Here is a 15,532-nt window from a genome sequence, read left to right as displayed (position 1 = left end):
GCAGGAAACCCTGTTAGCTCCTCTCCAAAGGGGTCTTGCTCTCCCCACCCCTCCACAACTGCAACGGCGACTTCTCAAACTACCTCCCAAGCTCAGATGAAAGCAGAAATGAAGGAAGTGACAGCATTGGACAGGCCAAACCTGCTGCAAGACACCTGGACATCACTGTCACCACCAGACACCATATTGGCAACTGCTACCAAAGACCAGTTGTTTTGTTTTGTTTTTTTTTGAGAAGAGTCTCCCTCTGTCACCCAGGCCGGAATGCAGCGGCACAATCCCGCTCACTGCAACCTCAGCCTCCCGGGTTCAAGCAGTTATCGTGCCTCAGCCTCCTGAGTAGTTGGGATTACAGGCACGCGCCACCATGCCCAGCTAATTTTTTTTTTTTTTAATTTTCAGTAGAGACAGGATTTCACCATATTGGCCAGGCTGGCAAAGGCCACCTTTCTAAATGAATTCTCACCCTCCTGTCTTGGCATCGCTCACTCCAAGCCCTGGGCTATGCGCCTTGGCCGCCGCAGGTTATGTGCCCATGTCCTCCCTGCCGGGGAGTAGGAAGAGGCGTCTGTGGTCCCCTCCAGCTTCTATAGTGGGCGATAGGGCCCAGATGTCCGTCAAGACTCACGTAGTGGGGGCTCCTCCCCAAAGAGAAAGGGGCTTTGGATGTAATGGGAAGACAGGAAGGGCTGTCCTTTGATAAGAGGAGGATCTCATCCTCAGGAGTGAGGGAGGAAGGAGGAAATGGGCACAGGGCAGACAGAAAACAACGAAAGTCCTGCTCAGAGAGGAAGCCCGGGGGCCGGGACACACACAGAAGCTGGAGGAAATGCTGCCCTCTGTACCAAAAGCAAATCAAAGTTGGAGGCTCCCGGACTTCTCAACCCCAGGAGGCTCAAAGCCCCTTGGGCTCACCCAGCAACCTCTGCTGCCCCCACCACCGGGGCGCCTACAGAGTACTAGCCCTTCTTTCATATTCTGGCCCAAATGTTGGGGGGACACTTGGCCCATTCCCTTTATAGCCCAGTGGAGAGAAGAAACCAGGCTTGGACCTGCAAACAAGATGTTAACAACGGCCCAGGGACAAAAAGGGGAAATAAACACAGACATGTATATACATATTCCATGTGCATTTATCTGGTACCAGCCAGATTCCAGGTACCACAGAGAATGAGCACACTGCCCTCATGGAGCTTACACTCTTGTAGGGAAGACCCTGAAACAAGTCAGTAAACAAACACTGCAGTAAACAAGGCAACCGCAGACGATCAGTGCTGGGCCGACCACAACAAAGAGACTGGGAGGATGAGGAACCAGACATGCAGAGACTAGGAGGCAACTGTGGGCTCCAAGTCCCTGAGGTAGGAACAAGCTTGTTGTGCTTGTAGAACGGAAAAGGAGCCAATGGAAACTGGAACACAAGGAGCCGGGGATGTGAGGGGGAGATGAGGCTAAAGTCTCCCATAAAGAATCAGCATTTTATTCCAGCCAATGGGAAGCCACTAAGGACTGTCTTTTTTTTTTTTTTTTTTTTTAATCCAAAATGTGTTTATTGAGATGGTTTCCCACTCATCCTGATTCAGAGTGCCTTTAGTGCTGCTTCCTCCTAAAGGAACATCCTTCTGTAAGCCTTGCTTTTCCTCCTGTAGGCTGGCAGAGGACAGTGGAACAGCCAACACACAAAACTACCGTTTGTGCATGGCTGAAGACCGTGGTGATTTTATAGCATCCTGGGCATTTCACATCCATGAAGTAGGAATTGGGGCTCTGCACCAGGCGTTTCTTCTTGTGTTTCCTCTTCTCCTCTTCTGGGGAGGGATGAAGGAGATCCTTTGCGAGAGGCATGTTCTCGTGTGGGTAGGTCGTCACCGCCGGAAAAAGCAGGACTGTCTTTTAGGACTGGAGTGGTGGCTCACGTCTGTAATCCCAACACTTTGGGAGGGAAAGGTGGGAGGATCACTTGAGGTCAGGAGTTCGAGACCAGCCTGGCCAACATGGTGAAACCCCATCTTTACTAAAAATACAAAAAAATTAGCCAGGCATGGTGGTGCACGCCTGTAATCCCAGCTATTCAGGAGGTTGAGACAGGAGAATTGCTTGAACTGGGGAGGCAGAAGTTGCAGTGAGCTGACTCTATCTCAAAGAAAAAGACTGTCCTTTGATAAGAGGAGGGACTCAACCTCAGATGGGAGTCAGGAAGGAGAAGATGGGCGTGGTACAGGTGGGAATACAGATTACACCATGGAAAGGTGAGTGCATCCCACAGCTGGGTTCCTGTCTCCTCAGTGCAGCATGAGGCCAGGTGATCACTGCACAGTGGAGGGAGGGGAGAGTGGCAGGAGATGTGTCCATTAGGTCACATCAGGTTTCCAGTTTCCTGCATAGAGCCACAACACAGCCCTGAGGACCCTGGGCCCTAATTGGCCTTCATACTCCTGGGCACCTGGCAGTGTCCCTTGAGTGACAGAGGCACTTCCTTGACTGGCCTCTTCTCCCCATCACTGAAAAGACACCAGTAACCATCACAATCACAATGTCAGCTATAGCCACAATCATAATCACAGTCACCTCACACCAACAGGCACAAGGGCAGGACAGGAAGTCCTCGAGGGTACCCTAACTTGGTAAGCCAGCAGGACCCCAGCACCTTTCTGGGCCCCGTGGAAGGCAACGGGACTGTCCTGGGACAGGGACAGGGGGGTTCTGGAGCCAATTCTGCACATCTCTTTGCAACTTCACGTGTAGTGATGTCATGCGTGTAGCCTGAAATTGACCATGGTGGAGGGCTTTTGGTTATTCTTTCCAGCTAGCCAGTTTACCAGAATCCATACCTCTGGACAGAGCCCTGAGGACAGTTAGAGAAGCTGCGCCCCCCCGACCACAAGTCCAGCTGCCACTAGAAAAAGCTGGTTGTGGTACCACTTTCCTGTGTAAGCACCAGGACCTTAAGTAGGAGCAGTGGAAGGAGATGGCCAGTCATGTTCACAGAGTCCTGGTGGTTGAGCTGTAAGGTGGGGAATGTGGGTAGAGATGGGGGGTTCATCTGCCCTGAAAAGCCACCCACTGGTGAGCCAGAGAGCCTGGACCTCAGCTCACGGACATCACCTTCACCCAGAGCCTGTGCTCCAGCCCAAGAGCCTAAGACCTGTGGACTCCAAGAGGCCTGCCTGACTCACCCTCCTAGAGCAAGAATCCTGGGCTGGTTCTGTCCTGGGAGAAGCTAAGAGCTGCTTCTCCCTGTTCCCTGATCCCAGGATGGGCCCTGACCTTGGTCATAAACTGAGTCTGTGCCCAGTGAGAAAGATCTCCACCCAGGCCCACACAGAGCCCCCACCTGTTCTGGGCTAGGCCTCAATGGGGTCACTCACAGAAAATGCACTCACCTCTATCTGATCCTGCCACAGGCCCCAGCTTGGCCCTAGACTGGAGGCAGAGTCTGGCCCTTGAGCCCAAAAATGCCCCGAGCAGGGCTGGCACAGCCTCTCTCACCTCTGTTGTCAGGGCTTGGGCCTCCTGCCTGGGAAGCAAAATAGTGAAAAACAAAATCAAGTCAAAACCCACTATCATCTCCTTGCTTTAGTGACACATCTCTGTCTTAGGAAATAAAGCCTAAAGGCAAAGTGTATTTTCAGAGGCACTAAATCTTCTCCCCTTCCCTGCTGGGTGCATGCTTTGATTTGGAGGATTCTTGCCCTAACCCCTCCCACCCATTGTACCCAAACACAGGCCCCAGTTGCTCAAGCAGGAAAGACAGGGAGCTGTGAAAGGCCCAGAAACTTCATCTGAGACTCTAAGGAGTGGGGGTCAGAACCTTATCTGGCTTCTGAGCTTGGGCAAGACCCTTCCCCTTCGTGGGCCTCAGTTTCCCCCTCTGTATAATGGTTTAGCCTTCCAGCTCTGGTATTCAAAGTTAAGGATCCTGATGGTGGCCAGGTGGGGTGGCTCATGCCTGTAATCCCAGCACTTTGGAAGGCCAAGACAGGTGGATCACCTGAGGTCAGGTGTTCGAGACCAGCCTGGCCAAGATGACGAAACCCCGTCTCTATTAAAAATACAAAAGCAGGCCGGGCACAGTGACTTATGCCTGTAATCCCAGCACTTGGGGAGGCCGAGGTGGGTGGATCACCTGAGGTCAGGAGTTCGAGACTAGCCTGGTCAACATGGTGAAACTCCGTCTCTACTACAATATACAAAAATTAGCTGGGCGTGGTGGCAGGAGACTTAATCCCGGCTACTTGGGAGACAGAGGCAGGAGAATCATTTGAACCCGGGAGGCAGAGGTTGCAGTTAGCCGAGATGGAGCCATTGCACTCAAACCTGGGGGATAAGAGTGAGACTTTTCTCGAAAAAAAAAATAAATAAATAAATAAATAAATAAATAAATAAATACAAAAGCAGTAGGGCATGGTGGTGCATGCCTGTTATCCCAGTTACTCCAGAGACTGAGGCAGAAGAATCTCTTACAACCTGGGAGGCAGAGGTTGCGAGATTGCACCACTGCACCCCAGCCTGGGCAACAAAGGGAAACTGTCTCTAAAGAAAAAAAAAAAAGGATCCTGATGGAAATTTAGAGCCCCAAGTTCAAGGGTTGGAATGGTATTCCTGGATAATCCAGGCCCAGAAGATCCAGAAAGCTTCTCCTACAACATGTATGGTATACCAGGTTCAGGTCCTGGAATGTCCTCTGAGCTCTGGCACCTTGTCCTAGTGACTTGGCCTCTCTGGACCTCAGTTTTGCCATCTGTGAAATGGCAAGAATACCGAGTTTATGAGGATAAAACATGACAGTGGCAAGAAAAGTGTCCTGTAAACTGTAGAGTGCAGTCCTCCTGGGAGGGAAGGACAGTTGCTGTTGTTAGGGGCTCATGTTTTGCCTTCCAGCAGAGTCGGGAAAGCAGTTTAGCCTGGCCTCGTTATCGCGGGTGGGAGACCTCCTCCGTCCTCCCCAGGAAGCACGGCCCCTGCCCTGCCCAGACCAGCAATAGCCCTCCATAAGCCTCCTGCCTGGAGGGAGGTGGCGGATAGGGAACAGCCGGGTCACCGCGGGCTCCCCATTGTAAGGGCGCAGCTCAGACTGAAGGTGGAGGGAACCAGCGAGCGAGGAGGAAGTGGGGAGGGACGGAAGGAGGGGCAAGCGAATCAAAGCACTAGGAATTTACTCACCCAAGCAGGGACAGGGAAGGAGATGGGGCTAGCAGGGCCGGGGACGCCCATGCCCCGCCCCTTCAGAGGACAATTCCCGGGGCGGGGCCTCCCTCCCTCCCCCGCGGCCCATTCCCGGCGCGGCTCCTCCCGTGGGAAATGCTGTCGCTGCAGCGGGCGCCCAGCCAAGTGGTTGCCAGGAATCAGACTGGGCGGCTGCGGCTGCGGCAGTGCGGGCGCTTCCCTGGGCAGCGGTCTAGGGCAGGCCTGGAAGAGGGCTGACCCTCACTGGGGTCTGGGAGGGGACGGTTCTGGGCAGGGGACACTCCGGGAACTGGACGCCCTGAGCTTCGCAGCCCCTCAGATCTGCAGCCAAGGTCATCTTTTGCCAGCCTGCGGAGCAATAACTGGGCACCACCTGGGAGCAGGTTAGAAATGCAGGCTCTCAGGTCTAGCCCCAGACTTGCTGACTCAGAACCTGCATTTTCCCAGGAGCCGCAGGTGACTCCCGGGCACATTCAAATTTGAGAAGCCTTTTTTCTACAAGAGTAGGCCTGAGTATTTACAGGTTTTAAAAAGACAGACGTGGTGGCTCACGACTATAATCCCAGCACTTTGGGAGGCCGAGGCCGGCGGATCACGAGGTCAAGGAATGGAGACCACCCTGGCCAACGTGGTGAAACCCCGTCTCTGCTAAAAATACAAAAAAAAAAAAAATTAGTTGGGCGCGGTGGTGCGCACCTGTAGTCCTAGCTACTCAGGAGGCCGAGGCAGGGAGGATCGCTTGAACCCGAGAGACGGAGGTTGCAGTGAGGCGAGATTACGCCACTGCACTCCAGCCTGGTGACAGTGAGACTCCGTCTCAAAAAAAAAGACAAGGCCGGCGTGGTGGCTCATGCCTGTAATCCCAGCACTTTGAGAGGCTGAGGAGGGCGGACCACTTGAGCCCAGGAATTCAAGACCAGCCTGGGCAACACTGCGAGACCCAGTCTCTGGAAAAAAAAAAAAAAAAATTAGCCGGGTGTGGTGGTGTGCACCTGTAGTCTCAGCTACTGGTGAGGCTGAGGTGGGAGAATAGATTCAGCCTAGGAGACAGAGATTACGATAACCCTTGATTGAGCCACTGCACTCTAGCCTGGGCAACAGAGCGAGGCTCTGTCTCTAATTAATTAATTAATTAAACAAATAAATAGGCTGGGCGTGGTGGCTCACGCCACCGCGTTTTGGGAGCATTTTGGGAGGCCGAGGCGGGTGGGTCACCTGAGGTCAGGAGTTTAAGACCAGCCTAGTCAACATGGTGAAACCCTGTCTCTACTAAAATACAAAACCCCGTCTCTACTAAAAACACAAAACTTAGCTGGGTGTTGTGGTGAGTGCCTATAAACCCAGCCATTCTGGAGGCTGAAGCAGGAGAATCGCTTGAGCCCTGGAGGCTAAGGTTGCAATGAGCCGAGATCGCGCCACTGCACTCCAGCCTGGACGACAGAGCGAGACTCTGTCTCAAAAGAATAAAATAAAATATAAAAAATAAAAAGAGAGAGAGAGATTATAGATTGTTTTTCTTTTCTTTCTTTTTATTTTTTTTGAGACGGAGTCTCAGTCTGTCGCCCAGGCTGGAGTGTAGTGGCGCGATCTCGGCTCACTGCAAGCTCCGCCTCCCAGGTTCACTTTTTTTTTTTTTTTTTTTTTTTTTTTTTTGTTGGGTTTAGGGGTCCCCCCCCCCGCCCCGGTAAATTTTTTTTTTTTTAAGTAGAGACAGGGTTTCACCGTGTTAGCCTGGATGGTCTCGATCTCCTGACCTCGTGATCCACCTGCCTCGGCCTCCCAAAGTGCTGGGATTACAGGCGTGAGCCATTGCGCCTGGCCCTTTTTTTTTTTTCTGAGACAGAGTCTCACTGTGTCATCCAGGCTGGAGTGCAGTGGCGCTATCTCGGCTCACTGCAACCTCCATGTCCTGGGTTCAAGCAATTCTCCTGCCTCAGCCTCCCACGTAGCTGGGATTACAGGCACACGCCACCATGCCTGGCTAATTTTTGCATTTTTAGTAGAGACAGGGTTTCACCATGTTGGTCAGGATGGTCTCGAACTCCTGACCTCGTGATCTGCCCGCCTCGGCCTCCCAAAGTGCTGGGATTACAGGAGTGAGTCACCGCGCCCGACCTGATTTTACTTTTATTTTCTTACTTTCAGTTAGGACATTGATTTTTTTTTTTCTTCAAAATTAGTAAGGAAGGAGACCACTACTACTCCTGCTGCCCTCCTCCCCCTACCTTGCCTAGTTCACAAGACAGGAGGAAAGAGAGAAAGAAACAAAAGTAAGATAAATAGCCAGACAACCTTGGCACCACCCCCCAGCCCTAGGAGTTAAACAAAGTAATAATAATAACATCAACCCCTGGCCTAAACTACTTGTGTTATCTGTAAATTCCAGACACTGTATGAAAAAAAGCATTGTAAAACTTTTTTGGTGCAGTAGCTAATGCATGCCAGCTGATCACGTTTCCACGGCTTGCTCGACTTATCACGACCCTTTCGTGGACCCCTTACACTTGTAAGCCTTTAAAAGATCCAAGAATTTCTTTTGGGGAGCTCGGCTCTTGAATTTCGAGTCTGCCGATGCTCCCGGCCGAATAAAAACCTCTCTTCCTTCTTTTAATCCGGTGTCTGAGGTTTGTCTATGCTTGGCTCATCCCACTGCTATATTAGTAGTGTATAAAGGCCAGGCATGGTGGCTCACGCCTGTAATTCCAGCACTTTGGGAGGCTGGTGGGTGGATCACTTGAGGTCAGGAGTTCGAGACCAGCCTGCCCAACATGGTGAAACCCCAGCTCTACTAAATGCACAGTGTGGGCATGGTGGCACATGCCTGCAATCTAGCTACTTGGGAGACTCAGGCAGGGGCTGTGAACCTGGGAGGAGGGTTGCAGTGAGCCAAGATCATGCCATTGCACTCCAGCCTGGACAATGAGAGTGAAACTCCATCTCAAAAAATAAATAAATAAATAAATTAGTAGTGTATAAATAGATCACATAATCTATAGATGTATTCTGTTATAGGAAAGGGGCATTGCAAGATACTGATACTTGTTACAAAGGTAGGGTCTGGTGGGGCTGGGAAACTACTGAGGAGCACTCACTCGGTTTCAATCAACAGCATTGGCCCTGAGAGCAAGAAACAGGAACTAAATGAAACTGAATCCCAGGAGCTTCTACCCTGGCAGAGATGAGACAGAGGCATAAATCGCCACCTTCCCTGAGCCTCAGTTTCTTCACCTGTGAAATGACTCTCACCCACTCATCTCTGCCTGCCTCCCTACAGGGTCGGTCAGATGGGCTGAACCAGCTTCTAGACAGGGAGGGGCTTCATGAGCAGCTCCACACCTGAGGGAAGGGAGATTGGAACCATCTGCCCTGCTCATCCCACCAGGGACAGCTCAGGCTTCTGTGCCTCACCAGCCTTCAAGTCCAGCCTCTGGCCTGCAGATTCTCTCTCTCAGGGCCTCGTCTGCCTTTCTCTGGTGTCCCCTCTCTCTTCTACCTTCCTTCTCCCACTCCACTGTATCCCCGCACCACGAAATCCCACACCTGTCTGAAGCTTGTGCCAAATTAGCAGAATTGGTGGTTTCCTGAGGAGGGCAAGCCAGCCTTGACTACATGCCAGACACTGCTCACACACTGGGTCTTTTATGCAGCCCTGAGGCATAGATGGTCATGACCTAATGAATAGAGGAGGACAGCCGAGGGAAACCAGTTAAGGGGTTTGCACCAGGTCACTTGGCAATAAGAGACCAAGATGGGACAAGAACTGGAGCTTTGGCCGGTGGGCTCACGCCTGTAATCCCAGCACTTTGGGAGGCCAAGGCAGGTGGATCACCTGAGGTGGGGAGTTCAAGACCAGCCTGACCAACATGGAGAAACCCATCTGCTAAAAATACAAAATTAGCGGTGGTGGCATGCCTGTAATCCCAGCTACTTGTGAGGCTGAGGCAGGAGAATCTCTTCAACCCTGGAGGCGGAGGTTGCAGTATGCCGAGATCACGCCATTGTACTCCAGCCTGGCCAACAAGAGAGAACCTCTGTCTCAAAAAAAAAGCGAAAAAGCGGCCTTGGTGGCTCAAGCCACCCAGCACTTTGGGAGGGAGCCGAAATGGAGCGGATCACGAGGTCAGGAGATCGAGAGACCATCTGGCTAACAGAACCGTCTCTACTAAAAATTACAAAAACCAAAAACAACAACAAAAAAAGAAGAACTGGAGCTTTGACAGGGCACGGTGGCTTATGTCTGTAATCCCGGATTGCTTGAGCTTGGGAGTTCAAGACCAGCTTGGGCAACATCTCTACAAAAATTACAAAAATTAGCTGGGTGTGGTGGCGAGTGCCTGTAGTCCCAGCTACTCAGGAGGCTGACGTGGGAGGATAGCTTGAGCCCTGGAGGTTGAGGCTGCAGTGAGCTGTGATTGTGCCACTGCACTCCCAGCCTGGGCCACAGAGTGAGACCCTGTCTCAAAAAAATTTTTTTTAAAGTTTTAAAAGTACACACACTCAAGAGGGGAGTGCCGGTGTACTCAAGAAAGAATCGCACAAGGGGCTTTGCGGTTTTTTTTTTTTTTTCTTCTTCTTTTTTTTTTTTTGAGGCAAAGTCTTGCTCTTGTTGCCCAGGCTGGAGTGCAATGGCGTGATCTTGGCTCACTACAGCCTCCACCTCCCGGGTTCAAGCGATTCTCCTGCCTCAGCCTCCTGAGTAGCTGGGATTACAGGCATGTGCCATCATGCCCAGCTAATTTTTTGTATTTTTAGTAGAAACGGGATTTCACCATGTTGGCCAGGCTGGTCTCAAACTCTTGATCTCATGTGATCCGCCCACCTTGGCCTCCTAAAGTGTTGGGATTATAGGCGTGAGCCACCGTGCCCGGCTATGGTTTCTATTTTTATAGATTTCTTTAACCAAGGGGTGGAATATTTATGAAAGTTACTGGAAAAAGGTGGAGATTTCTTGGAACTGTGGTGCCACCCATTTTTACACCAAATATGGGAACTATTGTGGGGCTGGTGGGTGTGTGATTTTTAGTATGTTAATGAGCGTATAATGAGGTCCTAGGAGAAACCTAGGTCAAATCCAGTGCCATGCTGTGTCCAGTTGGTCTCAGCTAGCTTGGCCCATGCCCTGATTTTTCAGGGTCTTATGAGCCCTTAGCTTCTGCAGTTATTTCAACAGCTTCCTTTTGCTAGTCATGTGAAACTGCTGCCTGGAATTTTCCATTCTTCTGCGACCCATATTAGTCCTGTATCACCTTCACTCATCCCATGAATATTTACTGAGCATACACAGGTTTCAGGTGCTGGATTACATAGAAAACAAAATCCCTGCTCTCCTGGAGCTTTGGTTCCAGGGGCGGGAAATGGGGCAATAAATAGGTAAATACGCAGCATGGTAGACGGTGTTAGGTACTTTGGAAATAGAGAAGAGGCCAGCAGGTGTGGGGAGCGGAGGTGCCATTCTAATTGGATAGTCAGAGAAGGCCTCCCTGAGAACAGCAGACATGGAGAAAACGACCTGGAGGAATTGAGGGAGCAGCCATGTGGGGATCAAAGGAGACCATGCCAGGCAGATGGAAGAGCAGTTGCAAGGCCCCGAGGTGGGAGCGTGCCTGGCATGGTTGAGGCACATCAGGGAGGCCAGTATGGCTGCCCCTGATAAGGGAAGGGGTGTGGCAGGAGATTGTGGCTTTTACTCCAAATGAGAAGGAGGCATTAAAATTACATGATCTGACTTAGGTTTAAAAAGGATCACACTGGCTTGCTGGGTTGAAAACACTGTAGGTGAGAAGCACAAGGCAGAAAGGCTCCAAAAATCCTGGAGAGTGGGGCGTGGCTTAGACCACAGAGGTGGCAGTAAGCTGGGGGTGGGGCCGAGATGTGGTCAGGGCCTGTCTGGGTTCTGAAGGCAGAGCCGACAGGGCTTGCTGACAAATCAAAAGTGCAGTGTGAGAGAAAAAGGAGTGGAAAGTGGCTTCAGGGCTTGGGGCCAAGAACTGGAATTTGCCATTTGCTAGGACTTCAGTTCAAGAAGTCAACATTGAACATGCAAAATTTGAGATGACTACAAACATAAAAGTAGAGATGTTGACTAAAATTAAATAAATGAGCCTGGAGTGCCAGACAGAGCTCTGGACTGAAATATATAAATTTGGGATTTCGGGAGAGAGGTTGCAGTGAGCCGAGATCACACCACTATACTCCAGCCTGGGTGACAGAGTGAGTGAGATGTTGTCTCAAAAAAAAATTAAATAAATAAATAAACAAATAAATAAATAAATAAATAAATCTGGGATTTGCCAGCACAGAGATGGTATTTCAAGCTTGGGACTGGTGAGATCACCAAGGGAATGAGTGTAGACAGAAAACAGAAGACCAGGGAGTAAGTCCTGGGCATTTCATTCTTTAGAGGCTGAGTGGATATGGAGGAAACCACAGCAGTCAGTGAAACAGAAGGAAAACTAGGACACTGTGGTATTTTAGAAGCCAAGGGAAGGTCCATGCATGGTGGCTCACACCTGTAATCCCAGCACTTCAGGAGGCTGGGGCGGGTGGATCACTTGAGGCCAAGAGTTTGAGACCAGCCTGGCCAACATGGAGAAACCCACATCTCTACCAAAAAATACAAAAATTAGTTGGGCATGGTGGCCTGTGCCTGTAATCCCAGCTATTCCAGAGGCTGAGGCACCAGAATCACTTGAATCTCAGAAGCAGAGGTTGCAGTGAGCAGAGATCACACCACTGCACTCCAGTCCAGGCAACAGAGAAGACTCTGTCTCAAAAAAAAAAAAAAAAAAAAAAAAAAAGCCAAAGGAAGAAAGTATTAAAAGGAGCCAGGCACATTGGCTCACGACTGTAATCCCAGAACTTTGGAAGGCCGAGATAGGCGGATCACCTGAGGTCAGGAGTTCGAGACCAGCCTGGTCAATGTGGTGAAACCCTGTCTCTACTAAAAATACAACAATTAGCTAGGTGTGGTGGCGGGCACCTGTAATCCCAGCTACTTGGGAGGCTGAGTGAACCTGGGAAGCAGAGGTTGCAGTGAGCAGAGATTGCAGCCTGGGTGACAAAGTGAGAATCCATCAAGAAAGAAGAGAGAGAGAGAGAGAGAGAGAGAGAGAAAAGAGAAGAGAAGAGAAAGAAAGAAAAAAGAAAGAATTACAAAGAAGGAATGATCAGCTGTGTCTTGGGCAATTTAGAGGTTAAATAAAATATGAGGATTAAGAATTAATAATTAAAATGGGAAAAAATTTTGCAAATCATATAAGGGATTGTATCTAGAATAAATAAAGAACCCTTACAACTCAATGATAATAAATAGCACAATTTAAAAATCGGCAAAGGAACTCAATTAACATTTCTCCAAAGATACAGATGACCGATAAGCACATGAAAAGATACTCACCTCATTAGCCATCAGGAAAATGCAATCAAAACCACAATGAGACACTATTTCACACCCATCAGGATGGCTATAGTCAAAAAGGACAGTAATCAACAAGTGTTGGTGAGGATGTGGAGAAATTGGAGTCCTCAAACACTGCTAGTGAGAATGAAAAATGGTGCAGCTGCTTTGGAAAGCAGTCTGACAGTTCCTCAAATGGCTAAACAAAAAAATTACCTTACAACCAACATTTCTACTCCTGAATGTATACTGAAGAGAAATGAAAACATATAGGCTAGGCGCGGTGGCTTATGCCTGTAATCCCAGCACTTTGGGAGCTTGAGATAGGTGGATCCCTTGAGGTCAGGAGTTCGAGACCAGTCTCACCAACACGGCAAAACTCCATCTCTACTAAAAATACAAAAATTAGCCAGGAGTAGTGGTGCACACACCTGTAATTCCAGCTACTTGGGAGGCTGAGACAGGATAATCACTTGAACCCAGGAGGCAGAGGTTGCATTGAGCCAAGATTGCACCATTGCACTCCAGCCTTGGTGACAGAGCCAGACTCCATCTCTAAATAAACAAACAAACAAACAAACAGTTTTTAAAAAACGGATGAATTATATGTTACGTGAGTTATATCTCATTGAAGTTGTTCTTTTATAAAAATAATTGGCTGGGCACAGTGGCTCACGCTTGTAATCCCAGCACTTTGGGAGGCCAAGGTGGGCGGATCACCTGAGGTCAGGAGTTCAAGACCAGCCTGGCCAACATGGTGAAACCCTATTGTTACTAAAAATACAAAATTAATCAGTCATGGTGGCATATGCCTGTAATCCCAGCTACTTGGGAGGCTGAGGCAGGAGAATCACTTGAGCCCGGGATGTGAAGGTTGCAGTGAGCCGAGACTGCGCCACTGCACTCCAGCCTGGGCAACAAGAGTGAAACTCCATCTCAATAAATAAATAAATAAATAAATAAATAAATAAATAAATAAATAAAATTAGATTTGGCAATGTGAAGGTCACTGGCGACTCTGACAAAAGCAGTTTGGGTAGAGTGCTGGCAACAGAAGCCAGGCTGAAGTGTATGCAAGAGCGAACAGGAGAACCCTGAAAGCAGCAACAATTGTAGATGCTGTCAAAGAGTTTTGCTATACAGAGAAATGGGGGCCAGGCATGTTGGCTCACGCCTGTAATCCCAACACTTTGGGAGGCCGAGGTGGGCAGATCACCTGAGGTCAGGAGTTTGAGACCATCCTGGCTAACATGTGAAACGCTGTGTCTACTAAAAATAGAAAAATTAGCAAGGCGAAGGGGTGGGCACCTGTAATCCTAGCTGCTTGGGAGGCTGAGGCAGGAGAATCACTTGAATGGGGGAGGTGGAGTTTGCAGTGAGCCAAGAGGGAGCCACTGCACTTTAGCTTGGTGACAGAGAGAGACTCTGGCTTAAAAAAAAGAAAAAAAAAAGAGAGAGAGAAGTGGGATAGAAGAGGAGAGGCTTGGGGTCAAGAGAGGCTCTTGGTTTTGTTGTGCATTTTCTTTTTTTTAGACGCAATAAATTATTATTATTATTATTATTATTATTTATTATTATTATTGTTTTTGAGACAGAGTCTTACTCTTGTCGCCCAGGCTGGAGTACAATGGTGCGATCTCGGCTTATTGCAACCTCTGCCTCCCAGCTTCAAGCAATTCTCTTGCCTCAGCCTCCCAGTGAATGGGATTACAAACATACTTGCTCACCATGCCAGGCTGTTTTTGTATTTTTTGGTAGGGCAGGGTTCCTCCATGTTGTGGCCCAGGTTGATCTCAAACTCCTGACCTCAGATGATCCTCACCTTGGCCTCCTAGTTCTATGGGATATAGTGTGACCACCCACTCCGAGCTGGCAGATTATTATTATTATTTGAGACAGGATCTCACTCTCGCCCAGGCTAGAGTACAGTGGCGCAATCATAGCTCAGCAGCCTTGAACTGTCATGCTCAAGTAATTCTTCTGCCTCAGCCTCCCAAGTAACTAGAACTACAAGTGTGAGCCATCACGCGCGGCTAATTGTTTTTCATTATTTTATTTTGGAGACAGGGTCTTCCTGTGTTGCCTAGGCTGGTCTTGAACTCCTGGCCTCAAGTGATCCTTCCTGCCTAGGCTTCCCAAAGTGCTAGGAATATAGGTGTGAGCCACTACTCCTGGCCCAAGAGATCATATTTTAATGGTGATTGGAATGATCTAGTCAGGGACAGAGGGACACTTGCTGGAGCAAAGGCCTTGAGCTTGTGAGAAGGATGAGATGTGGTATACAAATGGAGGTGTAGCCTTGGAAAGGAGCAAGCAGGGGTCATTCTCAGGGGCAGGAGTGGAGGCTGAAAACGACGAGGCACAGACCCAGGTGAACGGATAGAGGTGTTGAATCCAAGGAAATTGCTTTCTTGATACTGGTGGGCTGGGGAAGGTCCCCCAAAGCCAGCAGAACCTCAACCCAGCCAGTGTCCAGGTTCTTGATGCCATTGCGAGAAGCAATTCCCGAATGAGTCAGAAAGTAGTGAAAATACCGAGATTTATTGCAAAGCAAAAAGTACACACTGAGCGGGAGTGTGGGCAGACTCAAGAGAGAGTCACACAAGAGGGTTTGGGTTTATCTTTAGGGTTTTCTTTTTTTTTTTTTTTTTTTTTGAGATGGAGTCTCGCTCCCACCGCACAGGCTAGGCTGCAGTGGTGCAATATTGCCTCACTGCAACCTCCACCTTCCAGGTCCAAACAATTCTCCTTCCTCAGCCTCCCGAGTAGCTGGGATTACAGGCATGCACCACCACACCCAGCTGATTTTTGTATTTTTCGTAGAGACGGGGTTTCACCATGTTGGCCAGGCTGGTCTCGAACTCCTGACCTCAGGTGATCCACCTGCCTCGGCCTCCCAAAGTGCTAAGATTACAGGCATGAGCCACTATGCCCGGCCATTTTATGGGT

General features: G+C 49.5%; 1 protein-coding gene across 1 annotated transcript; it reads right to left on the bottom strand.

The window, feature by feature from the left end:
- Positions 1–1,514: 1,514 nt before the first annotated feature.
- On the bottom strand, positions 1,515–1,904 carry LOC101025074 (40S ribosomal protein S27). The gene has a single exon (XM_009202796.4). It carries the CDS (start codon positions 1,843–1,845, stop codon positions 1,591–1,593), a length of 255 nt encoding a protein of 84 aa, XP_009201060.1. The 5' UTR covers positions 1,846–1,904; the 3' UTR covers positions 1,515–1,590.
- Positions 1,905–15,532: the final 13,628 nt, after the last annotated feature.

The sequence above is a fragment of the Papio anubis genome, chromosome 1 (genome assembly GCF_008728515.1).
Source record: "Papio anubis isolate 15944 chromosome 1, Panubis1.0, whole genome shotgun sequence".
NCBI lineage: Eukaryota > Metazoa > Chordata > Mammalia > Primates > Cercopithecidae > Papio > Papio anubis.
The sequence above is the reverse complement of the archived record's forward strand: the minus strand, read 5'-3'. Positions and strand labels throughout refer to the sequence as shown.

Excerpts from the sequence above, each read along its gene's own strand:
- LOC101025074 (XM_009202796.4), bottom strand. The coding sequence starts at position 1,845 with ATGCCTCTCGCAAAGGATCTCCTTCATCCCTCCCCAGAAGAGGAGAAG.